At 40.5% G+C, this 15,925-nt stretch overlaps 1 protein-coding gene across 2 annotated transcripts in view; it reads right to left on the bottom strand.

Annotated features, from left to right (window-relative positions):
• Window positions 1-6,683: 6,683 nt before the first annotated feature.
• Window positions 6,684-15,925, bottom strand: part of GRM3 (glutamate metabotropic receptor 3) — a 105,080-nt gene continuing 95,838 nt past the window's right edge. For both annotated transcript variants that reach the window (XM_030960670.1, XM_030960671.1), the window contains exons 5-6: window positions 13,045-13,219; window positions 6,684-7,232 (exon numbers count right to left, since the gene is read on the bottom strand). In XM_030960670.1, the coding sequence (XP_030816530.1) occupies window positions 7,159-7,232; window positions 13,045-13,219 (249 nt within the window). In that variant the 3' untranslated portion in view covers window positions 6,684-7,158. The remainder of the gene's footprint in view (window positions 7,233-13,044; window positions 13,220-15,925) is intronic.

Raw genomic sequence — 15,925 nt, 5'->3', positions numbered from 1 at the left:
AGGGGGAGGGATGGAGTGATGGATGGATGGATGGATGGATGGATGGATGGATGGATGGATGGATGGATGGATGGATGGATGGATGAGGGATAGATGGATGGATGAGGAATGGATGGATAGGTGGGTGGATGGATGAGGGATGGGTGGATGGATGGATGGATGGATGGATGGATGGATGGACGGATGGGTGGATGCATGGATGGATGTCCAGCAGAGCTGAGCATGGGTTATGTACTTGCACAGCATCTAAATGCATCCTGTGTCAGTGCAAGTAGCAGCTCTGGAGAAAAGGCACAAAGTGGTGCCTTGGAAACTGGAGGCTGGGTGATTTTATTTCCATAAAATCAGCCACATTATAAGCATGTGATCTTCATAATATCCACAGTAATAATTTCCTGAAATTCCCTCTGAGGTCGAACTCAAAGGAATCTGAAACTTGGGCAAAAATATATTTGAGTAAAATTATGCAAGGCTTGTACAGAGCCAGAGAAAATGAGTCACAATTCTTGTATTGACCTCTGGTCAGACTCATATTTCCATTACAGCAAATTTATGTGAATTGTGGAATGCATCAAAACCAGAAAAGAGACATGGGTAGAAATGGTCTTTTTACTATAAGGAATATAGATTTTTGATTTTATATGACTGAGCGAGGTCTATCATTAAAAGAGGGCCCACTTTTAAGTAAAATTTAAATAAAACTGAATTTTCTGCACTCTAAATATTTTATTATACTCTAGATGTGAACAAAAATTTTATGAAGTTTAGATTTTTTTTTCATTAGGGAAAATTCAGCTCTGTTATTTTATAGTTCCAGTCAAAGAACATACACTTTACTCTTTTGATGGGAGATCCTTCAGGCATCTTAACTGAAGTGGTGTACATTTTCTGTTGGTCTTGAAAAGGCACTTCACTTTCCCAACAAAGATTTTTATGGGGTAATGTTGAATGTATATTAAATACACATTCCTTTTTGTATATTTTGTACCATTGCACACTTATTATTGTACATTGTATTTGTTGTCATGGTGTCATTTATATATGGTTGTCAAAGATGATATGCTCACAGAGTAAATGGTTATGGCTTTGGGATTTCACTTCTTGAATCTTTTATGATGAGGGGTTTTATGTTGTTGATTTTTATTCAACTAGTGTGTTGTAGCATCAAAGATATATATCTGACGGACATTCATAAAATAAAGTAAAAATATATTTGAAATTTTGGACTTGAGATGTTTGGTGGCACTGTAATCTTGCCTGAACATTGCTGGTCTTCAGTAACGAGTAGAGCTTTTCACTGCCATCAAGTTGTATTTGTCTACATCTCTCCTTTAATTTTTCCCCTTCTCTCTCCATATGTTTTCTCAGCCAAAATTACACTTCATTCTCCAGAACACCATTTCTTTTTTTATTACTGGACCCATATCCCTGTAATGCAGAAATGCCTTAATTTTTATGAACTATATTTAATTTGACTTAATACCGCACAGGTTTCATTGGTTCCTTCTTTTTCCATTATATTTTCCAAATAAAATGGAGTGGATTTTTTTGACAGCTGTGACAGACTTTGCTGTATGACTCTTCTCAGCTCTGCTTCCAAATGGCTTATCATGATGTTGTTGAACACTCTCCCAGGCAGTCTAATGGTGTATCTGGTGCACTACTAACATAGTGGGAAGCAAACCAATGCTGTAGACTTCATTTACCTTAAAATAAGAAAACTGCATTTTCCAAGAATTAAGCAAGCGTAAATTGAAATATTTGAGCTGACTTCTGCTATTCATTTCTTTCTGTTAAAGATGTAGTAGAGAGGGGAAGTTTCCATTTTCCCATAAAAGACAAATTTTGGAAGCCTTTAAGAGTTCGCTAAAAAGTCAGCTATAGGTGCCTCTTTCTAGTGCTCTGTCAAAATATACTTAACAGCAAACTCCCCCTTTTTTTCCACATGGAATCACATTAGAAAACTGTTATTTGATGCCATAAAACAATGTGAATCAGTCTGTTACGTGTTCACTTGATTAAATGGAATACATTTTATTGCTGCATTTGCATGCTTTTCTTTGAAATCTGGAGTCAAGCAACTGAATCTCTTTGAGGATTAAGCACATTTTAGTGGTGTCTGTATAAATTATTGGCAAATTAGCAGAACGTCATTGTCTCAGCTTTGACAGTGCTTGCTAGGGGGGAAATGCACAATGAATGTGTTCTGGCTTGGCTCTGATTGTGTTAGTTGGTGTTTGTAATACTGAATACAATTGATTAAGGTTTGGGGAAAACTATGTCTTAGAGCCACAGAAGGAAATTACTGAGTAGCTTCAGTGATCTATAATCTTTGTTCAAAGAAAGGATTTTACTATTTGCTTTTGAAAAATAGGTTCTGGAATTCTTTGATAGTAGAGGGGAAAGTTTTCAGGTTTTGTCCTTCCAGAACCAGTAGTACCTGTGAAATCAGGGTACTTAATTATAATCTGATAGCAGCAGATGTCACCATTTAGGAGCCAGTGGTTGTTGATTCTTCTCCAGCAGTGACCAACACAGATGTTTCAATGTAATGTAGAAGGAGCTACAATTCATGCTGGCACACCAGTGGGGATTTCCTCCTCAGCAAGGAATGCTGCTGGTTGGTCCATATCATGAGGCATGGAGGCTTTAAATAGCCATTCTAGATAATATTTGACAACTCTCTAGGAAGCACGTTCCAGTCCCTCACCATCCTCAGAGTGTTTTCTCCTAGAATGTAATTTAAACATCCCTTGTTTTGGTTTAAAACCCTTCACTCTTGTTCTGTTACTGCCTGCCCATATAAAAAGTAACTTTTTTATAAGTCCCCCCCCTTGGGTACTGGAAGGCTGCAATGAGGGGTCCCCAGAGCCTTCTCTTCTCAGTGATAACCTCAAGAGAACTCTTGTGATGTTCTGCTTATCTTTGGCGGTGTTCTCTCTTAGTATTTCCCCTTGTGTGCTCCATTCACTGAATTCCCTTGTTTTTCTTTCCTGTTGAAGACTTGGGAACTGTGCTGCTTTGGTAAGATGTAAGGGGAGAGGAATAGAAATAAAAGGAAGTCAGCTCATCCTAGAATATGCAGTGTGTGTCACAGTGTGCAGTGACATCCCCAGTCACCTGGCTGGGAGTGCCCACACTGAATTCCTGCATCAGGAGCAAGGGAGACACAAGAACAGAGGTGATCATAGACTGCCATCGTGTTTTGGTTGTTCCTCAGGATCTGTGGAGTAGGAGCTCATCAGGAATTCTCTAAGGTCCATGTACTGTGAGCCACAGCAGTGTTTCGTGATGTGTATTTGCTACCCCATCCTTTTCCTCTTGCAGAGCCAGCCCAGCCTGGCCCTGGCCTTCTCTTCTTGCAGCAAGAAAGCTCAGTTTTGCCTGTGTTTGTGTTGCTGAGAAGCTTTGAGGTGGCTCTGGATAAACAGCTTCTTTCCTTTGTCTTGCAGACTGCCGGCATTGATGAGTAGGCAATGACACTATGGACTTCAGACTATATGTGGTGATGAGTTAAGGGTTTGCTTTGGTCTCCCTTGCTCTAATTGTGCTAATTGGGTGAAAGATTACAGTGGAAATGTCCTTAGAGCTGAAATTTTTGGGTGTGGTCAGGGTATTTTGGACATATTTTTTCTGATTTCCAGAATTTGTTTCATTCCGGAGGGACATATTATATTTTAAATAGCTTTCAATTTTTCAATTTGAAAAGACAATTCATTTTTAAATTGGTTTGGCTACGAGTGAAACCATCTGTGTTCAATTAATTAAGGAAAAACAATTGCTGGAAGAAAAAATAAAATATTTTGGTTTTTCGCAGTAGACTTTGGTCTTGCTTTCAAAATTCACTGAAGATTTAAAAACCAAACAACTCTTCTAGAAAAACCAAACCAAACCACCAAAAAACACACCCAAACCCATGAACAAAGACAAAAACCACCACAAACCTTGTTTGTTTCAGATTGGTCTGCAATAAACTTTTTGGTCTTATTTTTCTATTCTGCTATTAAATAAAATGTGATCAGTTGTTCACAAACCTTTCTGCAATTGTGATTTTTATCAGAGAGCTGAGGTACTTGGAACTTACGACTTCTGAGTAAAAAACTGAAGTTTTCTTCAGCCTCCAGTTGGGCATTGTAGATGCTGGGTTAAGCCTTGCTCTCATTCACAGCATTTCCTCTGATTTCAGCATTTTGCTCCCTAGTGTGCAGGGCTCAGAGCAGTGTGATTACTCTCAAGGCTCACAGTCAGGGTACTTGGGAGGAACTGTGATAGGACCCCTTCTGCTTTGAGGTGAATTGCTCAAATCTTTAAAAATGATGGTAAAATAAAGATACTGGAAGAGGTTTGTACTCTAAATTCAAGTTTTACATAAATGGGTACAAAAACTATAAGCTGTTATAAATAGAAAAACTAAAATAGTGATGTGAGACAACAGCAAAGGAAAAAAAAAAAAAAATTCCCTTTCTTAAAAGGTTTCCATGCCTGTATGTTGTGGAAAACCTCTGCTTTGTCATTTTCCTTTTCTGTCCTGCTGTGTTTTGAAACTGGATTATTTCATCAGGCAATACCAAACAATCTGCATCCTTAGACTTCTAATGGAAAGTACTAAAAGGCTTTCAAGACAAAGCCAAATAAAAGACAAGAATGTCAGGAACATTCAGTGGGCATGGAAGTCCAGAGCTCTGCATGTTTTGGTTGTTGGGGTTTTTTTGTATGAGAACTCCACGTGCAAGTGGCTTTCAAGCCAACTAAGTATTCATAGCAGGTGTTTAGACACAGACACTGGGTCATTTTCTCAGTAGTGCAATCAAAATGAATGAAAACTCCAGCACAGTGAGATCCTCACCTGCTATAAATTAACTTCAGTAATGTCAATTTCGATTCTGGGGCTGGAATTCATCTGACACAATGCCTTAATTTTCAGTGCAAACTCTGTGATCTGAGCAAGCTGTGCTCGCCATTATTTGGAGAGTTTCATCCCTGCCTGGAGTGTCTGCCTGAGAGAAGCCAGGGGAATTATCCCTACTTCCTTCCACTGAGTACAAAGGGAGAGGGGCTGACAATCTCAGATGTAGCTATTTACTTAGTCCTTGTAAACAGTGAGTGTTAGATGAGGTGCATTTGACCCTGGTTGTGGCTTTCCATAAAAATTGAGAAGAAACTTTCATTGGCCTGGGCATTTTTAAGAGCTCCATAAAGACATCAGAATTATGGTCAGATATTCTGACTTTTTGTCACAGGTGACCAGCCTTTTAGTCCACAAAAGGGCACACCAAAGTCAAATGAATGTAGCTGCCCAGCCTGAGGTGCTTTAAGAGGTCTGGATTGGAAAGGAAGACTCCCAGCCTGTCAAAACTTGACCCTGGGCCCTGCATGAGGTGACAAACAAGCCTGAAACATCAGGCATGCCAGAGATTGTGGAGAGGAAGAAGCTGAATGCAGAGCTCTGCAGGTAGGGTGGGCTGATCTATGCCCATTTTGGGGAAAGTCACAGGGATTCCTGCTCTGGACAGCTCCATGATGCAGAGGCTTAAATGGCTGCCTCTGTCATGGAAGTGTTGACATCAAGTGGTCTTTGCTGGTGGACATGTGGATGTTTAGAAAATACAAGCATCCGTTTATAATTAGGAATTTTAAGAACCTGCATCTTTAATTTTTGCATTCCGAGTAGCAGCTACTTCCTTTGCCAGTTCAGCCCTGAAGGACTTGCAGCTTTCCAGAAATGTGTGGAAACATCTGCAAGTGCAGGAGAATTGGGCTCCAGAGAACATGTGCATCCCACACCGTGTATCCATGGTCTCTGACTTTCAAGCCTTGCTGTTGTTGCCTTTGAAGTCAATGAGAATTTTGCTATTGACCTCAGCTGGAATGAGATCAACGGGAACAAACCCTTAGGTAAATATGCTCAGACACATTAATCAAAGGTGTGTTTGTTTCCTTAATGACTTTTTAGACCTGGCAGAAGGGAGGGTTTCAGATTGTTTCAACAGAGTGAGGGCAGCTTTAAGAGTGCAGTTTCAAAAGCCAGACTTTTAAGGTATTTTACAATTGTCTAAGTAGGTGGTATGTATGTCTTGAAGCATTTGGTTTCAACGTAAAGGTCACCCCAGAGAGGTGTGTAAATGTCTCCTGCATTTCTCTTTTTTGACTTTCTGGTCTCTGTGGTGCTCCAATTACCTTTCACAGCACTGTTGATGCAGACAAGCTGAACCAGCTTTGTTTTGGCTGGAGATATTAAACGGTCTTAGCTAATTTTCTGACAGATTTTCTTCCAACCTAATCTAAATTCTCTTTGTTTTTATATGCTACCAATCTATTCTGTGCATGACAGCATTTATTTGTGCCAAATGAGTGAACCAGGAGTCAAAAATTTTTTCCTAGTATCTCATTAAGATGAAATTAGACATTTTCACTTTTGAAAATTACCCTCTATTTTAATAACAGAAAAGAAATTGAGGAGTTTTAATAATGTAGGAGTTTTTTAAGAAGAGGGAATTTCTATGTGACTTTGAAAAAGCATTAATCATAAGCACATATATTGTGATATGGATTTTGTAACACAGGCACCCACCAACACACAAATGCCTGTGTACACACGCTCCAGAATTTTTATGCTTTTTACCTACCGTCCTCTCTAGAAAAATGTAATGACCTTGAAGGAGTAAAAAACAAAAATGAAACCATGCTGAAAAACTTTTATCTTTTTATTATTGGTGCCTTTACATTAATACTGCTGTTTTGTGCTGAGAAAACCAACCTGTTACACGTAAGGTAACTGTAATATACAACATAGAAATGCAGTCTAAGTTAATTACAACAAGGAGCTACAAAAAAATTTGTAGGAAAGAAGTCACCTAACATTGCAACTGTGCTTGCAACAATCACCCCCTCACTGCAGGACTATGCACATTGTGAACCATGGTTATTTACATGTCCCTTACAACCGTTAACAACAGAAGGGCTAAAATCAGTCTAAAAAGTTCCAGAACGTCACTAAATACTGTACAATCCTCAAAAATAATTTATTACACTGTTTCTAAAAAAAGGTACTAATTTTGCTTGGATGTCTTTTGTTTTCTGGTGTTCTCTGGAGTGCACAACATGTGCAAAATTTTCCCTAACAGTCTAAAAACTCAAGAACTGAACCACGAGCCACAATCACAGAGACGAAGTGGTGGAGTCCAGAACTTCCCTCCCATTGCACACGGTTGGCACGTACATACTGGCAGATGCTGGAAGAGAAAGAGAGGGCAAAATCAGCTGATTTCAGCACAGCAAAAAGGGGCAACACACAGGATTAGAATTTCTGCTGGTCTGGACCACCTCACCCTGTTTAACCAAGGTGCCAAATGAAAATTTGTCATGTGTCAGCAGCAGAGCTGATGGAAGTGCTGCTTGCATCTCTACATGGCAACTCAGACCTCAGGCTGAAGTATCCTCTGAAGAAATCTGATTTCACTTTGCTGCTCACTGGGAGCACAGAGGGTGATTACACTTCTCCAAGAAGTGTTGGAATAAAATACATGAATTTTTTTTCCCCCAATGATTCTGTGCCACTGGGTCTCACTTTGTAGCACTTTGCATGGTAGTGTGAATTAATACAGCTATAATGGTATCAAAATACCTCCATAGAGAAAAGTGAACCTTTGGATTTTTTGTGTTTTATTGGCAAGAAATGCTAAGTTCTGATCCTTTGAGCTTTCACATAATTGGAGTGGACATTCATGAAGAAAATATATGTAGTTTTAAATCCGGGGGATAATCTACCATATTAGATTTCTGTGTCAATCACCTTTTAATTAATAAAAATAGGAATTCTAAGAACATACTGGGTGACAAAATTTTTTAATTACTGAATTTAAAAGCAAGATTATTTCTCACCTAATCCCAGAATAATTTCTGCCTATAATTCACTTCTAGGAGCTCTGGATCAGGATTCAGTATGCATCCAGAGGTGAGGACCAGATTCTGATAGACTTGTTTACATGGTAAAACATTTTATACATCAGTTTTTCATTGCTTTAGTCTTATTAGGTGACAATTAAATCTGAGTACAACAATCTATTTCCAAATGTATCTGTATTTTGAGCAGAGAATATATTACCCTATTCTGCTTAAGTCTGCAGATTTTAATTTAAAAGCAAATTGTTTTGCCCATCTTTGTCAAAATTATCCATTGGGCATCAGGAATGTGTTTTCAGATACTCTGTGACATCTCTGCTCTGGGCACCATAAAGCTGCTTTTTGAAAGATACCTTAGGTTAATGGTAACAGCGACCCAGAGAAATGCGATGCCTTCATCACAGAAAACACATGGCAAGCAATGACTTAGTAAACTCAATCATCCAGCGTAAAAAGCAATTTATGCAGCTGACAAGGGCATGCTCAATCTTCCACATCTGCTGCTGGCTGCACTCTCAGTTGGTTCTGTAAAGATGCCCAGTATAATTTTTAGAAAAATATTTTTCTTCAAATCAGCTGGTATTTTTCATTCTTTCATTGACTGAATAAATATTTAATGGAAAACAGAAATGCTGTAACAAAAGAAATTTAGAGGCATCTGCTAATAGCTAATTTAGGGGACTAATCTACTACTCAGAGGGCAGGACATCTTCCTGAAACAGGAGACCCAAAAATGAGCCCCTCTTCTGGATTAGGTCAATGGAATTTGATCTCTCACAACATGGATGTGTGTTGTGAGTCACAGGTGTGGAGGAGCTGTTGTATGTAAAAGACCACAGGGCATCATGTCTGTGATTTCTAAAAATTAATTTGTATTTTGTATTCTGGTTTTGTATTATGTTTTAAACTGGGTATAATGTGGCAGCACAATGACCTAAACTTTTTTTTTTTTAATTGTTATTTTTACTTTCTACTTTTTGTTAGAAAATAGAAAAAATCAGTTCGGCTCAGGAAACCTGATTCAAATCCCTGTTCTACTGCGGTTTGGCTACAGGCAAAAGCATTTTGTTTCCATGAATATCAGTCACTTAACCTGAAATTTTTTAGCTTCAGGCTTTTTTTTTGAAGTCCAACACACTGACAAGCATGAATAGCTCAAATACTATGGTAACTGGGTCAGGAGGATATCAAAATTGGACAGAAATATATGGTGGTAGGCGAGAAATGAGTGCCCTTGCCTTTTAAGTTTCCAGGCTTCCTGCACAGCATGTAGCTCTCTTGCAGTGCTGGGATGCAGTTATTAACTCTGCTGGGTGGAGTAAAGTGCTCACACTGAGCATCCAGCTCCCCTGAGACAGAACAAAAGACCTTGCTTTTCATTACAGACCTCAGCAGTGTTAATCACTGGCCCTGCAGGGTTCTGAGCTCCACTCTGTGTCTGATAGCAGCCACCAAGGGCTTTCCTGGAATACTGCTGCATATGCAAGAGACACTTCACCTTCATTCTGTGTTGAGACCAAGGACAAAAGTGTGACATCAGCAGAAGTTGCTTTGGCTCAAGTTCATGCTTTTGATCTCTCTTTTCCTGGCTGTCCCTCATTTTGCTTAGACAATCCAAGGAAAAGAACCAGAGGTACAATGTAAGAGCCCAGCACTGCCGTGGTGACCTTGCAGCTTTGCCTACACAGCCAAGAACAGGCAGATCTGAATTTGCTGCCTGTGTGCCACTTGGAGCCATAGAGCCAGAGAATCTTCTGTCTTGGAAGGGACCCACAAGGGTCACTGAGTCCAATTCCCCTCTGTGCACTGAGCAACCCCAGGAACCACACCATGTGCCTGAGAGCATTGTCTCCTCTACTCATGCTCACAGCAGGACAACTGTGAGTTAATCTCTGTTATATCAGGGCTAGTTTGGAGCCAGGCCCAGGAAAATAAATTCAGAGGGAATAAAATTGCCAGTCTGGCTATAAACAGTATGTTCAATTCTCCTTGTGACCCCTGTGCAGGCCACCTGGAGGAGCTCAGCTCTGGGGGCAGCTCTCCACGTGGACCTAACTTGGATAAATGACATCTGGGTGTAAAAGCTTAGTCTGAATCATGAAGGTGCTTATGAATTCAGGAAGGTGAGTTCTCCATGAAGTTTTATGGATGCTGAAGCCCATAAGAGAGGAAAACAGGGGAACATCCCAACGGGAGAGGCACTACTGGGGTAGCAGAACTTATGCAGCACACTGCCAAATGGGAATTCTCAGAACCAAAACAGTGTGTACAAATATATGCATTTCAAAACATGTCATATACCCAAGCACACTCTTAACCTGCCTCTATTTGGCTTAAATCTATATTTTTATTTTTTTTTTAGATCAGAATTTCAGCTATCAAAATGAACAAAGCTTGACACTAACATTTAGTGACTACCCAAAAGCACCATGAGTGTCACCTTTTCTCAGAGTGACCAGATTTCATGGTTCAGGAAGCTGTGTTAAAAACTGTCTGTGTGTCACCTGCTGTTCAAGAGCCACTGTGCTCAAGGCATTCATGATCAGTGGAGTGAAGAGGTGGTGGCAGCCCTGAGATGCAATGGAGGTGGCAATCTGTGGAGATAGGAAAAGCACTGACCTCTAGAGCTCTGATAATGTTTAAGAGATGGCTTTTCAAAGTTTCTAGACTGCCCTAGAGCTAATTCTGATGAGTTTGATATTAAGAAGTTTCTGAATGATGAAAAATGCCATCAAGACCAAAACGAAAACAAGCTGACTGTCCCAAGGAATGATGAGAGGAATATTTTAGAAAAAGATTAGAACCAATTTGGATAGAAACCTTTTTGGAGTTTTATAAAGGACTAAATAGTTAAGAAAAATGATGGCCATTTATTTTAAATAATTTTAAATTAATGGAAGGGAATAAGGGAAGATTTTTCATCTTGAAAATATTGTCACTGTGATAGACAGTGTTATTTTCCCAAATAATTGTCCTAGATGGAAACTATAGGGCTGTTTCCTTCGTGTGTGATGGACCTTTTAGCCCTACTTCCATGTCTTCCCATGGTCTGAAAACCCAACAAGGTGAGCAGCCCTGATTCAATTAGGTGGAAGCAGTAAAAGTAAATAACTGCAGCAACCTTTCCAGACAATGAAGTTGTAAGAGATTGCAAGTCTGGATTTTTATGCTTTTCTTAATGTTCTCAAGCTGTTCACAAGCCTGATAATGCAGGTTTTAATGTGAAGATGTGCACTGAGGATGTCTCTCACTTGCCTCTCATGTTTACACACATGTGTTATTCAGCCATTAAAATAAAAGTATCAAATTCCAAAATGCAATCCAGAATCCAGTAGAAAGTATTTATGAATCAAAATTATTTCTGACTAAGCTCATTCCATAGCATGAGAATGTTAAAAAACTTGGAAAGACCACTTACACAAAATTGATAAGGAATGAAAAGAATCTCATTGGGCTTCCCATTTCACCGAGGGACCACACTTGTAAGAGTTTTTGGGAAATGATTGGTCTTTTGGGAGTGTTCAGCACTTCAGGCACATAGTGCCATCTCATTAAATTCTCCAAAATAGCAAGGAGTGTTTGCTCTCTGGTGTCAGGACCGGATGCAGTTCTGGCTGATGACACTGGGGACGTATAGAGCCAGATGGTTGATCTCTTGTTAGGGGACCCTGGGAATTCCTGCAGAGTGTTTTGGGATGGGAGAGCCAGGAATAGCTGGGATCCCTTCTCTTCCTAATCCTGCAAATGTGATACACAGCAGGGTGCCAAATTGCTGCCATGCTCTGTCTGAAATCTGAAGTGCTTGAGACAATTTTGAAATTTAAGTGACACTCAAAAACCTCAGGCTAGGTTATTGTGGACTTGCTGGAAAAGCCTTGCTCTGTGCTCCCCCTTTCCTCTGTTTCTTATTCCCCTCCTTTTTATAGTTGTAGTGTGAGTTTCAATTGGATTTCCAGGATGGACATGCTGTCCAGAGAGCTCTGTGGATGGGGTGCTGTGTGCTACCATCTTTGATGAGTTAAGTTAGTTAAGCTAGACAAAGAAAAAATCCCAAACAAATATACAGGTGACCTTTTTTTTTTTCCTTTGTAGTCCATAAAACTCTCTGAGAAACTCACCCAGAAAAGCAGTGACAGCCTCAAAACAAAATCACAGCTTGTGATGAAGAAAGTGAAGATGAAGGGAAGAAGGGAATCAGAGCAAATGAGCTGTCCTTGCAACAGAACACTGATTGCATCTCCAGGCTGTGGCACTGACAAAGGCCATTGATCACCCTCTGCATACAGATGCAGTTTATGGCATCTCTTGGATGCATTTTCTGCAGACTTGGGGCCTTTCCTTATAATGCAGGTGATGAGCCATTGAGAGCACGCTGTGTTGTGGCCCAGATCCTGTCAGTGTGCTGCTCTGACAGGAATTCTCCGAGGCAATCTGCTCCTGTCACACTGCCAGAGCGACAGCGGGACACGGGGTCTGCTCGGTGTGTGCATCAGGCTGGAGCCAGCGCCTGCGAAAACTTTCTGCTGACTTCAGTGAGCTCCAGAGCAGGCTCTGAGCTGACCCCCATGCCAGGGGGATGAGTTTTCCTCTCCAGACACAGAGGAAATGATGCTTTCACAGGGTTACATTGTCGCCACATTTCTCTTCACAGAGAAAAGCAAGGCACAATTCTTCCCAAGAATATTTCTGGGTTTCACATTCTCTGAACTCAGAGAAAGGAAAAACAATTCTTATCTCATTTGCTGTGCCCGTGTTTGTGCCAAAGTAGAATGCAATATGGAGATTATTTACCCAGAGTGATGGAGATTTGTTTCCTTGGCCTATCAGGGCCTATCAGTGTGTGTGTGTGTCGGGACTGTCGGGTGACACTCACGAGAGGAGTGCAGTGGAGTGCTTGGCAGATTCAGTTTAGATGTAAAGTAATATAGGAATATAATATAGAATAATATAGTATAATAAAGCAATTAAAATACGGCATAATAAATAAATTAATTAGCCTTCTGATAAGATGGAGTCCTCCTTATCATTCTCTCCCCTTCCTTGGGGCTTTCCCTGCAAATTCTACATTACATAGTTGAGCCCCCCTTGTCTTTACCCAAACCCAGCACAGCCCCACAGAAAGGTGGCAGATTTGTTACTTACACTGGGAGTAAGTGGTCCCGGTCCCACTGACACTGAACCTGTTGAGGTGGAGTCTGTGAGTGACCACGTTCTTCTGGGGCTGGAAAAGGATGATGTGCACTTTGGGTGCAAACAGGCAGCCCAGCACAACAAAGCCACTGAGACTCACAGAGATGCACATGGTGGTGGTTTGCACCTAGGAGAGAGTGGGCACAAAGCACTGGGTTTCAGTATGGAGAGCTCTGAAATGCCAAATATTAGAAACATTACTACATAACAGCATGAAGCACAGTCCTGGGGGTTTGCAATGGAGCAGGCTGGTGTGAGCCTCTGTTGCATCCTTATCATCCACAATCCCACTATAATGGGAATGAGGTGGTGGTGCCCTGTGTTTCTGCATGTCAAGGATTTAATGTCATTGATTGTGTTCTCCCTTGCTTTAGTACAGAAAGGAAAGATCTGCTCTCTTTCTCTCCTGCCCCTGATCTCTAACTTGATGACAGAACCCTCTGTAGTGCTTGTCATGCAATATCTGAGCAATGTTGGCTGCAGTGGGAACCAGCTCACACAGAGTGTACATCATGTGGGTTTACATCAGTTGTCTCATGCAAAGCATCCATCTGCAAACCAGTTTAGTCTCCAGCTCCAGTCCTAATCAGAGAACTTGAGTAAGGCCTTTCAGAAATATAGGTGTGATTTGGAGTAAAGATAATATCTGGTGACTGTTTTCAGACTGGGTCTGAAAGGTGTCCTGATTTTGAGACATCACTTTTTGGGCTCAGAAATGAATTGTTTGTAAGGCTGCAGGATTTAAGAATAGTTGCCTTGGGGTATTTGTTAGTGTAGCTTTGCTGGCACTGTCTATCTTTTATCCTTTTTATTCAATAGTATAACTAGCTGCCAGTTTACTGCCTCATTTTCAGTTTATATTCTTTTCTTCCGAGCAGATTCCTTAATTAAGATGTTGAATTAAATTGCTTTAAACTCTATTGCTTAATTTGAACGATTATACATCTATGGCTCATTTTTCCTTAGTTATACTCCAGCAGTTCTTTGAGATTAGCCTTCTTCCATGGGAATGCTTCTCATATCTCCTTGTCAGAAATAATTGGTGCAAATTGGAAAACAGAGTAGGGAATGGACATTGTTGCTTTGTATATATACTGAGCACAACTGGTGTTTTGTCATCAATTAGGATAATTAATGTGGTCATTTAATAATGGCTCTTTGCACATTGTGGAAGTTGCAAGCACCATGGAATGTGCTCAGCTTTCACAGGGTGAGTGAATATGGAAGATCCAACAGAGCCTGCATGATAAAGGGACGCCTTAGCTTCACATTCTCCTTCACCTCTCTGCATTTTGTCCACAGACCTGTGCTGTCAGGTCAGGTGGATATTGAACTGGGTGCTGTGTAGGTAAGATAAGAAAGGAGTTTTCTTATAAAACAAGAGTAAATGAAGCTACCTTTATTTTCCTTAGTTTCGAGTTACATTTTTTTCACTATCAAAGCCCTCTTCCCCCACCCTGCTTTTCCTAGTGTTTGTGCTGCCTGGAGCAGCTCAGCTGTGCTGGCATAATTACACACTCAATCAATTAAATGATTTGGGTTAAAAATAGCTCCATCCCAGAGGGTTCCTTTTAATCCAGGTCACTCTGGTGGTTCAGTGTGTAACCCGGCCTCACAGACTGGGCTGGTGTGCTGGCAGAGTGGAGGGAATCCCACTAGACCATGAGTTATGCTAAGGCACATGGAGAACAGGGAGGGGTTTTGGGACAGCCAGCATGGCTTTGCCAAGGGCTGCAGATGCCATTTATCTGGAATTCTGTAAAGCCTTTGATAGGTGCCCCCCAGCACCATTCTCTCTAAACTGGACAGATTTGGATTTGATGTTAGGTGAATAAGATATTGGTTGGATGGTCACACTCAGAGGACTATGGCTTGGAGTCCTGATGGGCATCAGTGACAAGTGATGTCCTTCAGGTGTCCATATTTGGACCAGTGTTATGCAATATCACCATAAATTACATAGATGAAGGGATCAAGTGTATCCTTACCAAATTTGCAGATAACTCCTGGCTGAGTAGGGCTGTTTCTAAGGCTGTTTATTGTGATGCTACCAGACTAGGGCTACATTAGGATGGCACAAGCTGATTCAGTCAACGTGTGACACTGCATGGAATTTAAATATGGGCTTTTAAAAGGAACCCCAGAAGTGTAGACTTGTCATGAAAGTATCAAAAAGATGTTAAAAGCATTTTCTGCTCTTTTTGTAGTACTTGAGTTGGTTTATTTGGAACCTTGTATATAAATTCAATGCCTACAAGTGGTTTTGAAAACTCCACTCAGGAGATAAGGCCGCAAAACTCTGCTTGAACAATCAAGTCATGCTCCTCTTGGCCATTAATGTCTGTGCTGCCCACTCATGTGACTGTCTGCACTGATATTTCCCTCCTCCTGTGTCTGTCTTCCTGATTGCTTTGTGTGTCCAGAGCTGTTCCCTAGTGCCTTCCTTAAACTTTTCCTTCATTAACTTCAATCCATTACTTGCTATTCTAACTTCTCCTGAGACTGAATAATCCCTTCCTCTCGTTTTGTTGCCTTGAAATTATTTATGGTCTGTGATCACGTCTCCCTGGGTTTACTCTTGTCTAGACTAAATATATTTAGCTCTTTTACTGTCACTCTCCATGTCTCACTGCATCATTTGTTACTTATCCCTGTTTTCTAGAGGTTTTCAGTACATTTCAGTACATTTCCAGATGAGTAAAATAGTACTAAATATATTATTCCAGGGTGGCCACACCAAAAATATGTTAAGTGACATTATTAACTCCACAGTTTTATATGCTGTTTCATGTACACACTATTGGCAATAACATCCCCCTAAGGTAATCTACCT

The sequence above is a fragment of the Camarhynchus parvulus genome, chromosome 1A (assembly GCF_901933205.1).
Source record: "Camarhynchus parvulus chromosome 1A, STF_HiC, whole genome shotgun sequence".
NCBI classification, from domain to species: domain Eukaryota; kingdom Metazoa; phylum Chordata; class Aves; order Passeriformes; family Thraupidae; genus Camarhynchus; species Camarhynchus parvulus.
The sequence above is the reverse complement of the archived record's forward strand: the minus strand, read 5'-3'. Positions and strand labels throughout refer to the sequence as shown.